This window comes from Elephantulus edwardii, unplaced genomic scaffold (genome assembly GCF_000299155.1).
Source record: "Elephantulus edwardii isolate Elephantulus edwardi_28Jun2011 unplaced genomic scaffold, EleEdw1.0 scaffold00192, whole genome shotgun sequence".
Classification (NCBI taxonomy): domain Eukaryota; kingdom Metazoa; phylum Chordata; class Mammalia; order Macroscelidea; family Macroscelididae; genus Elephantulus; species Elephantulus edwardii.
The window spans coordinates 5,070,167-5,080,385 of NW_006399942.1; the positions used below are offsets into that span (position 1 = coordinate 5,070,167).

The 10,219-nt window shown below is 39.4% G+C and overlaps 1 protein-coding gene across 1 annotated transcript in view; it reads left to right on the plus strand.

The window, feature by feature from the left end:
• The window catches only part of NPFFR2 (neuropeptide FF receptor 2), a 29,531-nt gene extending 20,166 nt beyond the window's left edge, over positions 1-9,365 (plus strand). The window contains exon 3 of the mRNA XM_006896850.1: positions 8,516-9,365. Coding sequence (XP_006896912.1) covers positions 8,516-9,365 — 850 coding nt within the window. The remainder of the gene's footprint in view (positions 1-8,515) is intronic.
• The last annotated feature ends 854 nt before the right edge of the window (positions 9,366-10,219 follow it).

Consider the following 10,219-nt stretch of genomic DNA (forward strand, 5'->3'; position numbering starts at 1 on the left):
GTCCCTAACAGCAGACTTTCCCATCGCAATACGACTTTTAATTTCCTGGCTGATGGTGCCAAGAGTGAATACTGAAAGATACTACGGGCAAAATCTTGAATGATACAGGAAACATCAAAAGATGATGGAAGGAATACACAGAATCAATGTACCATAAAGAATTAGTTGACAAGAAAAAATTTTGGAAAGTATCATATGAACAAGAGTCTGTGGTGATGCAAGAAGCACCAAAGTCATTGGCAAAAAATAAGGCCCCAGGAATTGATGGAATATTAATTGACATGTTTGAATTAACAGATGCATGCTCACCAGTTTAATCCAGGAAATTAGGAGGATAACCACATGGTCAAATGACTGGAAGAAATACATATTTGTTTTCATTCTCTAGAAAGATGATCCAACTGAATGTGGAACCATCCAACAATATCATTAATCCCATGCAAGCAAATCATTGCAGATCATTCAAAAGTGGCTAGAACAGTACATTGACAGAACTACCAAAAGTACAAGCTGGTTTTAGAAGAGGTAGTGGCACTAAGGATATCAGTACTTTTATCAGATGGAACTTTGCATAAAGCAGAGAATAACAGAAATATATGTTTTTATTGTATTGAGTATGCAAAGGCACTTGACTGTGTGTATTATAACAAATTATGGCTAACATTGAGAAGGATGGGGATCTCAGAAAACTTAGTTGTGTTCATGTGGAATCTATACCTAGACCAAGAGGCTGTTGTGCAAACAGAAAATCCCATCTCTATACCTGTTCAATCTGTATGCTGAGCAAACAATTTGTGAAACTGGACTCTATGAAGAAGCGCGTGGCATCAGAATTGGAGGAGGACTGATCAACAAACATCACTTGCTGAGAGTGAGGAAGATATGAAATGCTTGCTGAATATGAAGGATTAAAGCCTTCAGTAATACTACATCTCAACATCAAGAAGATGAAGTATCTCACCACTGGTGGTAGAGTAAACATTGTGATGTGGTTGTTGTTATTATTATGTGCCATCAGGTCACCTGAGACTCATAGCGAACCAATGTACAACTGCTCTGAAGCCTTCCCTATTCTGAGCTAATCTCACTGCCTCTGACACACCTACCCCCATTGACCCAGTTACAGTATTAATCCATCTCACCTGAGGATTTCCTCTCTGTTCTTTACCTCCACCCTTCCAAGCATGATGTCCTTCTCCAAGGGCCATTCCCTCCTGGCCACATGCCCAAAGAATGTGAGATGGAGCTTCAAAGTCTAGTCTCCAAGAAGAAACTTGTTTTCACCCTCTCCAAGACAGACCTATTGTTTTCTTGGTGGTCCATGGTATGTATGCTCAAGACTCTTCTCTAGCACCACAACTTAAAGGCATCAATTCTTTTCCTGTCATCCTTAGTCATTATCCAGCTTTCTGATGCAAGTAATTGCGAAGACCATTGCCTGGACCAGACATAACTCAGTTTCTAGATGAACATCATTACTTCTTAGCACGCTGGCGAGGTCCCTGACAGCAGATTTTCCCAATGCAGTTCGTCTTTTCATTTCCTAACTGCTGATGACAATAGTGTTGATTGTGGAGAGGGGCAAGCAGAAATTATTGGCAACCCTGATGTCTTCTCCATCTATTGTGGTGCTTCAGTTGGCCCAGTGGGGAGAATCTTTATCTTCTTGATATCAAGCCTCAATCTGTATTGAAGACTACAGTTCTTGACTTTCTGCAGCAAGCACTTCAAGTCCTCCTCAGTTACAGCGAGCAAGGTTATGTCACCTGCATAATGTAGATTGTTGGTGAGTCTTCCTCCAGTTATTATACAACATTCTTCCTTACAGAGCACAGGCTCCCAAATTATCTATTCTGCATTGAAAAGTTATGGAGATAGGGCTCATGCCTAACACACTCTTTTCCTGATTTTGTACCATGAATGTTTCCTTGCACTGTTCTGAGGATTGCTTCCTGGTCTGAATACATGTTTCGCATGTGCACAATCAAGTGTTCTGGGATTCCCATTCTCCTCAAGGTTAGCCACAATTTATTGTGATGAACACAGTCAAATGCCTTTGCATAGTCAGTGAAATACAGATAAATATTCTTTAGGTACTCTTTGCTTTCAGCCAAGATCCAATTGACAATAGTGTCTCTATTGCCACAACCTCTTTAAAACCCAGTTTCCATTTCTGATAGTTTTCTGTCGATGTACTGTTTTGGTAATTTATGGATAATCTTCAGTAGGATTTTGCTTGTGTGGGATATTATTGGTAGTGTTTGACAATTTCCACATTGTATAGGATACCTTTTTAGGGGAATGAGAATAAATATTAATCTCATCCAGTCAGTTGTCCAGGTAGTTGTCCTCTAGATTTTTTTTATTGTTTTTTCATACCCTGGTGAATATCTGTGTTTCATTGACTATGCAAAGGCATTTGACTGTGTGGATCATAACAAACTGTGGCTGACTCTGAGAAGAATGGGAATCCCAGAACACTTGATCATGCTAATGTGAAACCTATACTTGGGCCAGGAGGCAGTCGTCAGAACAGAACAAGGGAACACTGCATGTTTCAAAATTGGGGAGGGCATATGCTAGGGGTGCATCCTATCTCCATACCTTTTCAACCTATATGCAGAACAAATTATCCGGGAGTTTGGGCTCTATGAGGAGAAATGTGGGGTCAAGATTGGTGGACAATTTATCAACAATCTGCATTATGCGGATGACACAACCCTGCTTGCTAAAACTGAAGAGGACCTGAATCACCTGCTGCAGAGGGTCAAGGACTGCAGCCTACATTATGGATTGAGGCTCAATGTCAAGAAGACAAAGATTTTCACCACTGGACCAATTGGCAACATCAGGATGGATGGTGAAGAGATTGAGATTGTACGTACACAGCTTTAGTTTGCTTGGCTCCACAGTCAACACTCTTGGCACCAGTAGCCAGGAAATTAAAAGCCACATAGCCATGGGAAAGTCTGCTGTTAGGGACCTCTCCAAAGTACTGAAGAGCAATGGTGTCTCTCTGGAGACTAAGGTGCGTTTGATACAGGCCATGGCCTTTGCAATCACTTGTTATGCATCAGAGGGTTGGACAATAACCAAAGAGGACAGAAGGAGAATTGATGCCTTTGAGCTGTGGTGCTGGAGAAGAGTATTGAGAATACAATGGACTGCTGGGAAAACAAACAGATTTGTCCTGGTAAGGGTTAAACCCAGTGGCTCCTTGAAGGCAAGGATTCTGAGGCTCTGTCTGGCATACTTTGGACATGTTGTGAGGAGAGACCGGTCCTTGGAGAAGGACATCATGCTTGGGAGCGTGGAGGGACAGCGCAGGAGGGGAAGGCCTTTTATGAAGTGGATTGATTCAGTGACTGGGATAATCAGGATGGGAGTGTCAGAGACAGTGCGATTTTCACAGGACAGAGCAGAGTTTAGGGCTATGAGTCGCAAGTGACTCGATGGCACATAACAACAACACAACAACAACCCTGGTGAACACTTCCAGGGCAGCATATGTTTGTTGAAATATGTCAATTGGTATTCCATCAATTCTTGGGGCTTTATTTTTTACTAAGTCCTTCAGAGAAGCCTGCACTTTCTCCTTCATCACCACTGCCTTTTTATCATATATTATTTTATTAAATTTTCTGTGTGAACCAATTCTTTTTGTACAGTGACTTTGTATATACTTTTGCCATCTTCTTTTAATGCTTGCTGGATCATTCAATATTCTGCCTATAGCATCCTTAAGTATTGAAACATACAGCTTGAATTTGTTCTTTTAGTTTTTTTAGCTTGAATAATGTTGAGAGAATTCAACCCTTTTGATTTTCTGACTCCAGCTCCGTGCACATTTTATTCTAATACTTTGTTTTGTCTTCCTGAGGTGACCTTTTAATCTTCTATTTAACTCCTGATCTTGATTTCTTTCTTTTTCTCTGGCTTCTCATCGCTCTAGTGCAATCTTCTGAGTCTCTTCTGACGTCCATTTTGGTCTTTTCTTCTTCCTCTGTCTTTGTAATTACCTTTTGCCTTCTTCATGGGTGATATTCTTGATATCCTCCCTGGCATCTGGTTTTTGTTTATTAGTGTGTAAGGCCTCAAACCTATTCATGAGTTGGTTTTTAAATTCGTGTGGGATAGACTCAAGATGAAATTTTTATTTCTGTGGAATTGATTTGACCTTCTTTAGCTTTAATTTGAACTTGAATATGAGTAGTTGATGATCTTTTCTGCAATCAGCACCTGGCTGATTTCACTGCTGATACTGAATGTCTCCAATGATTTCTTCCACAAATATAATCTCTCTTATTCAGTGTTTATCATCAGGAAAAATCCATGTATATAGCCTACATTTATGTTTTTTATAAAATGTGTTTGCAATGCATAAATCATTGATTATGCAGAACTCTAGCATTCTATCCCCAGCCTCATTTCTGTCACCAACTCCCTGTTTGCCAACTACTGATCATTCTTCCTGGTTCCCACTTTTGCATACCAGTCATCAATTATTTTTAATGTATCTTGGTTACAAGATTTCTGACTGCAAAAGTTCATAGAAATCATCTATTTCTTCCTCTTTGGCTCTGGTTGTTGGTCATAAATGTAAATGATAGTGGTACTAACAGATTTTCGCTGTATGTGTGTAGATATTATCCTGTCACTGACAACATTATTTTCAAAATGGACCTAGAAACAGCCTTTTTAACTATGAAAGTGACCCAGTTTTTTCTCATCTTTTCATCTGCAGCACAATAGATCAAATGATTATCTGATTCGAAATGTCCATTCCAGGCCAACTCATTTTGCCAAAACCTAATACATCAATATTTATGCATTCCATTTCCTTTTTAATGATGTCCAGTGTTCCTATATTCATGCTTCTCACATTCCACATCAGGAATTAGTTTCTGTTAATAACAGTTGTTCTGCTTTGTGTTCCCAAATTTAAGGGTTCAGTCTCAGTTGCCATATCTATTATTTTACTCTAAATATGCTCTATTATACATAGAGTTTTTAAAAGTCCTGTTTTATTTCAGAAGTGGATGGCCAATTTCTTCCTACTCTATCTTAATTTTGTGTGCTTAGCTTTTAAAGAATATCTGACAGACAAGCATTTTACTGAAAGGGGTAGATGAAAGATGATTCCCCTTTAAGAGATAACCAATACATTCAGTGGTCCCTCCTCCCTTGTCATGTGCGTCTTGTCCCTTCCCTTTTCCTGCTACATCAGCATCCTTTGCACTTCTGCCTACCCTCCCCCATCATCTCCCTCCCCCAGCCTCTCCTTGATATGATGGCTTGGCAACTAGTCACTTCTGTGATGGCTTGTACCTCCTAATGCTGTTGGTCTTTCACACTGATTCTTATGTAACATTTAGATGGATTGAAGTCCAAATCCCATGTACCAGCTACAGGGAATGATTTTTGCCTGAGGTCATACTTGCCTCAAAAGGGTCTTGCCTGTAAGCTTCTGCTCCAGGACTGTAGTCTTGTGGTTTAGTGTCTCTTCTCTTCCCTTTTGCGCCACATAGCTATCACAATACAATGATTTCTGAGGTAAGAGCTATGTCTCCTTTACATGTGGCATGTTGGCATTGTTTATTTGGCCTGAGTGTCACAAGGGCCTGACACAGATCAGGGACTGAATGTCCCATTTTGCCTAAGATGCCTGATAGAAGGAGAAAAAATTTGAGGCTTTTAGTGATTTCACCTTGCTTTGCAGTCAGAAAATCAGAAGTTGTATTGCATTGGGCAAGGCTGCTATTATGGGTCTCTTCAAATTACTGAAGAACAAGGATGTTAGTTTGAAGGACTAAAGTGTGCTTAATTCAGACATGGTCTTCTCAATCACCTGCTATATATGAGAGAGCAGGATAGTTAATAAGGATGACAGAAGAAGAATTGATGCCTTTGAGTTGTATTATGAGAGAAGAGTACTGAATATCCCATGGACAGCCAAAAGAACAAATACATGTGTCCTGGAGAGGATGCAGCAAGAATGCTCCTTAGAGGCAAAGATTGGAAAGTATTATCTTTCATGTTTTGGACATATAGCTATGTGAGGCATTCCTTGGAGAGGGACATCATGCTTGGAAAATTGGAGGATCAGCAAAGGAAAGGAAGACCCTCAATGAGATAGATTGGCACTGTAACTTCAGCAATGAGCTCTGGTGTCCCAGAAATGGAGAACAGCACAGGGTAGAGCAAGTGTCAGGTTGACTGTTTATAGGTTTGTTGTGAGTTGTACTTGACTGACAGCACCTAAGAACAACAGGTGGTAAGGAATTTCACTGCTAACCCAAAGGCATGTGTTTCAAATCCACCAGCTGCTTTGCAGGAGAAAGATGAACAATTTCTTTCCATGTAATTTTCAGTTTTTGAAAACCTGCTACAGTGTCCACTATGACTCAGTGGCACATAACAATGGCCTTACAGTTATATGTTGTTGTGTACTGTCGAGTTGAAACAAACCTATGGCTACCCTCTGGCAGGTTTCCACAGGTAGTTAATTGCATGGGAAGAGATTGCCCATCTTTCTCCTATGGAGCAGCTTGTGGATTCGAACCATGTGCCTTCAGGATTGTAGTGTGGCTTCTTACCACTAGGCCACTTGTAATTAAGCTAATGAACATCAGTAATGACATTAAGATTCTTAAAAATTAAGAAGAAAGTAAGTCAGAGTAACACTGAATTCCCATGCTGAGCAGAAGGCCAAAAGCTAGAATGGCCATTAATCAGAACTTGTGTTAAAAATAGCTACATTTTTATAGCTGTGACAGAACCACTGAAAAACCTAGTACCTTAAAAACATTAGTTTCATTTCTCTCTACCGACAATGATTCTGTAGAAATCATCAATTTTATTCCCTGCTTCATATATCATAAATGAAATTGCTCATCATGTGGTATTCATTTAGGAGCAAAACTAGAGAAGGAACAAGATGGCCAGCCAGTCACCCTGTGTTGTCTCTCACTCCATGAGGTCTCGATCTACTTTGAGGGTTTTTTTTTTTTACAATCTGCCAGTTTTCAAGGGAAAGTATTCCAAAAAGACAAGTTTCAGTGTGCAAGCACATCAAAATTTTCAGTCTGTATCATACTTGTTAAGTATACCATTGTCCAAAGCAAGCTATATGGCCAAACTCCCAGATAATATGGGACAGAATCCCAAAAGGGACTGAGAAAGGAATGATTTGTGGATCACCATCAATTCAACTCTATTGAGTGAGCTGTCTAGTAAGGTCATTGTTGTTGTTAGGTGTTATTGTGCCAAATAAGACTCATAAAGCTGCTATAAACAACAGACCTGAACCCTATCCTATACTATACCATCCTCACAACCTCTAACATACATGAGCCCATTGCTGCAGTTACTGTGTCAATATACCTGATTGAAGGTCTTTCGTTCTTTCACTGTCCCTATCTCTACCTTCCCAAGTATGATATTCCTCTCTGATGAGTAGTCTCTGCTAGCAACCTGCCCAAAGTATGCAAGATGAAGCTTTATCATCTTTGCCGGCACCCTCTGCATGAAATATATGTTTGTTCTTTTGGCAGTCCATAGGATGTTCAGTACTCTTCTTCAACACTACTTAAAAGGCATTAATTGTTCTCCTGTCATGTTATTCATTGTCCTTAAATGCATAGCAAGTTCTTTTTTTTTTTTTTTCAACATAGCAAGTTCTTAAATGCATAGCAAGTGATAAAAAAGACCATGGACTGAATCAGGCATACCTTTGCCCTCAAACTGACAACATTGCTTTTCAGTAACTTGGAGAGGTCCTTAATAACAGCCTTTCCCAATACAGTACATCTCTTGATTTCCTGATTGCTCATACTCATATGTACTGATTGTGGATCCAAGTAAAATAAAGTCATTTACAGTTTCAATCTTTTCTCTGTCTATCATGATATATTGGTATCATGCCTATTGATCCAGTGGGGAGGGTTCTTGTTTTCTTGACACTGAGGTGCAATCTATATTGAAAGCTGCAGTCTTTGATCTTCTGCAGCAAGCACTTCAAGTCTTTCTCACCTTTATCATGCAAGGTTGTGCCATCTGCATAAAGAAAACAGAGCACAAAAGAAGAATATGGGTGCTGTAGCCAAGCTACGTATGTAAATACCAACAAGGATTTTACCTTTTCTAAACTCACTTTTTATCTTTTAAATGGTGAGTCTTAAGGATGAAACTTATGAAAAAAATGTTTGAAATAGAATTGTAAGTGGGTATAGACAATGAGGGGGCCCTGATAGCCTAGTGTAAAAGGAGATAAATGTTAGTTGCCATTGAGTTACTATTTTTACTCTTATGATTGGTAATAGCCTCCACATACTTGCATTTCAAGTTTAAGGCTATCTCAGTATAAAAGGAAAAAAACGACTATGCATAGTCTCTACTACTGTTTTTCAGCAGAATACAAGTGGATAAAAGATGCATGATTATGTAGATAAATTTTATTCAAAATTTGGTCCAAAGTTATTAGACAGCATCTCACGCTAGTTGTCTTTAATTTCAGGTTCCGATGTATTGTCCATCCTTTTAAGCCAAAGCTCACTATCAAGACAGCATTCATCATTATTGTGATAATATGGGTCCTGGCCATCATAATTATGTCGCCATCTGCAGTAATGTTACATGTACAAGAAGAAAAATATTACCAAGTCAGATTCTATGTGCAGAATAAAACCAGCCCAGTTTACTGGTGTCGGGAAGACTGGCCCAATCAGGAAATGAGGAAGATCTACACCACTGTGCTGTTTGTCAACATCTACTTGACTCCACTGGTGCTCATTGTCGTCATGTATGGAAGGATTGGCATTTCACTCTTCAAGACCACAGTTTCTCATGTGAGCAAGCGGAACCAGGAGCAGCGGCACACAGTGTCCAAGAAGAAGCAGAGGGTTTTTAAGATGCTCCTGATCGTGGCCTTACTATTCATTCTCTCCTGGCTGCCTCTGTGGACTCTGATGATGCTCTCGGACTATGCAGACCTGTCTGCAGCTGAGCTCCATGTCATCAACATCTACATCTACCCCTTTGCACACTGGCTGGCCTTTTGCAATAGCAGTGTCAACCCCATCATTTATGGATTCTTCAATGAGAATTTCCGTCGTGGTTTCCAAGATGCTTTTCATCTCCAGTTCTGCCAAAAGACAGCAAAGACCCAGGAAGCTTATTCTCTACGACCAAAAACCAGTATGACTAGAAACATATCTAATCAGCCTGTTCTAGAATCTGTCATTCAGAGCAAGAGTAGCGAAGCTGTGGTTCATAATGAAAGTATTGAAAAACCCAAACAGGAGTTAACAAGAGCAGAGTTGGGAGAAGTTTCCAATAGCAATGAGATTAGCAGAGAGCTAATGTAATTATTTATTCTAACTCTGTTCTGTGTATATATTGAAATGACACTGCTTACTGTGGCTTTGTACTTCAATTATTTTTATTACTGTTGTAAAGAAAGAATAGGCTGAAAACTGTGAAAAAAAGAAAACAAATGATGATAAGGTCATAAACAATCTTGAGATATATATCTATAGATAGATAGATGCAAATACACAGTTACTTTAAACATAAATTAGTTTGGATGAATGATTTTCTAGAAACAGGTACTAAAGCCTGATTCTTCTTAATGTAAGTATATGCATGTATCAAGCACATGTGTACATGTATGTATATATGTGTGTCTGGAAACATAGCCACATTTATAGTCCCCAAATGATGATAAATGGAGTATTAGTTGCATGACAGTAGAGTTTCTGGATTTCCCCTTTTGCTTTTAGGCTTGAAATTTTAGACTACGGAAGTACTTAATTGCTTGAGCTTTGAAAATAGACTTTGTATTGAGTTTCATGAGGATCTTTGATATTGCGATTCTCATTTCCTTTATTTTTGTTACACTGGGAGTGTGATTTATAGGTCTGTGGATAATTCTCTTGCAGGTGAGCACAGCTTCTTCAGAGTAAATAAAAGGAAACAATTTTATGTATGTTGTTATGTGCTGTTGAGTCACTTATGACTCATAGCAAACCTATGTACAGAAGGCCTGAAGCCTGCCCTGTCCTGAGCCAGTCTCACTGACTGACACACCTACCCTCCCCCCATAGCCCCAGTTACTTTGTAAATCCATCATATGTAAGATTTTTTTTTGCAACAGTTAATGTTGGGAAAAACCTATTACTACTCCACATCTGCCAGTTTCTGTCTTTCTCTCATTTCCCTA